A 1,244-nucleotide genomic window follows, 5' to 3' on the forward strand; every position below is an offset into this window, starting at 1 on the left:
ACAAGATCCGAGAGTGGTTAACAACAAGAGCTTCGACTGGTGAAGAAGAGCTTAAGGTGGTTAACAAAAGTTGAGGTTGGCAAACAAGAATTGTGAGTGGTAAACAAGTATTGGGGCTGGTAAACAAGAGCTGAGGGCGGTCAACAAGAGCTGGAAGTGGTAAACAAGATCTGCGGGTGGTAAACCGGAACAGAGGGTGGCAAACTAGACCTGCTGGTGGTAAACAAAAAGCGAGGGTGGCGAACAAGAGCTGAGGGTGGTAAACCAGAATTGTGGCTGTTAAACTAGAACTACGGGTGGTAAACAACAGCTACGGTGGTAAAAATAACCCAGGGTGGTGAACAAGAGCTGGGGATGGTGAACAACAACTAAGTAGGTGAACGAGAGCTTAGGGTGGCAAACAAGAATTGTGGGTGTTACACAAGTATTGTGGGTGGCAAACAAGAGCTGAGTGTGGTAAACAAGAATTATGAGTGGTAAACAAGTATTGAGGGTGGTAAACAAGTATCGAGGTGGTAAATAACAGCTAGGTTAATGAAACAAGAGCTGAGAGTGGTAAACAAGTATTGAGGGTGGTAAACAACAGCCAAAGTTAATGAAAAACAACTAGGGTGGTAACAACGAGTTGGGGTGGTAAACACGAACTAAAGGTGGTATACCATAAATGATGGCAGTGAACAACAGGTAGGGTGGTGAACAAGAGCTGAGGGTGGTAACCAAGAACCCAGGGTGGTGAACAGGAGCTGGGTATGTTAAACAAGAACCGAGGGTAGTGAACAACAACTAGGACCGTGAACAAGAGCATATGGTGGACAAGAGTTCAGGGTTGTAAATAAGAATTGTGGGTGGTTAACATGAACAAGAACTGTGAGTGGTTAACAAGAACTGTGGGTGGTTAACACGTATTGTGGGTGGTAAACAAGTATTTTTGATGGTAAACAAGAGCTGGGGGTGGTAAATAGGAATTGTTGGTATGGTTTATTATCGTACGCCTTATTACCACCCTTACACATTACTTACCACCCGTCAGTATTGTGTATTACTGTACGCCTTATTACCACCTTTACAAATTACTTACCACCCGTCAGTATTGTGTATTACCGTACGCCTTATTACCACCCGTACACATTACTTACCACCCGTCAGTATTGTGTATTATCGTACGCCTTATTACCACCCTTACACATTACTTACCACCCGTCAGTATGGTATCGAAAGCGCATTTCCCAAAGACCACTAACGGT

General features: G+C 44.0%; 1 protein-coding gene across 1 annotated transcript; it reads right to left on the reverse strand.

Moving 5' to 3' along the window:
* Nucleotides 1-13: 13 nt before the first annotated feature.
* On the reverse strand, nt 14-525 carry LOTGIDRAFT_127594 (hypothetical protein; the record flags this gene model as incomplete). Its single annotated transcript, XM_009063447.1, has 2 exons — nt 14-284; nt 383-525. Coding segments are annotated over 2 exons (414 nt in total), but the record flags the coding sequence as incomplete, so codon positions are not given.
* Nucleotides 526-1,244: the final 719 nt, after the last annotated feature.

Source organism: Lottia gigantea (genome assembly GCF_000327385.1).
Source record: "Lottia gigantea unplaced genomic scaffold LOTGIsca_58, whole genome shotgun sequence".
NCBI lineage: Eukaryota > Metazoa > Mollusca > Gastropoda > Lottiidae > Lottia > Lottia gigantea.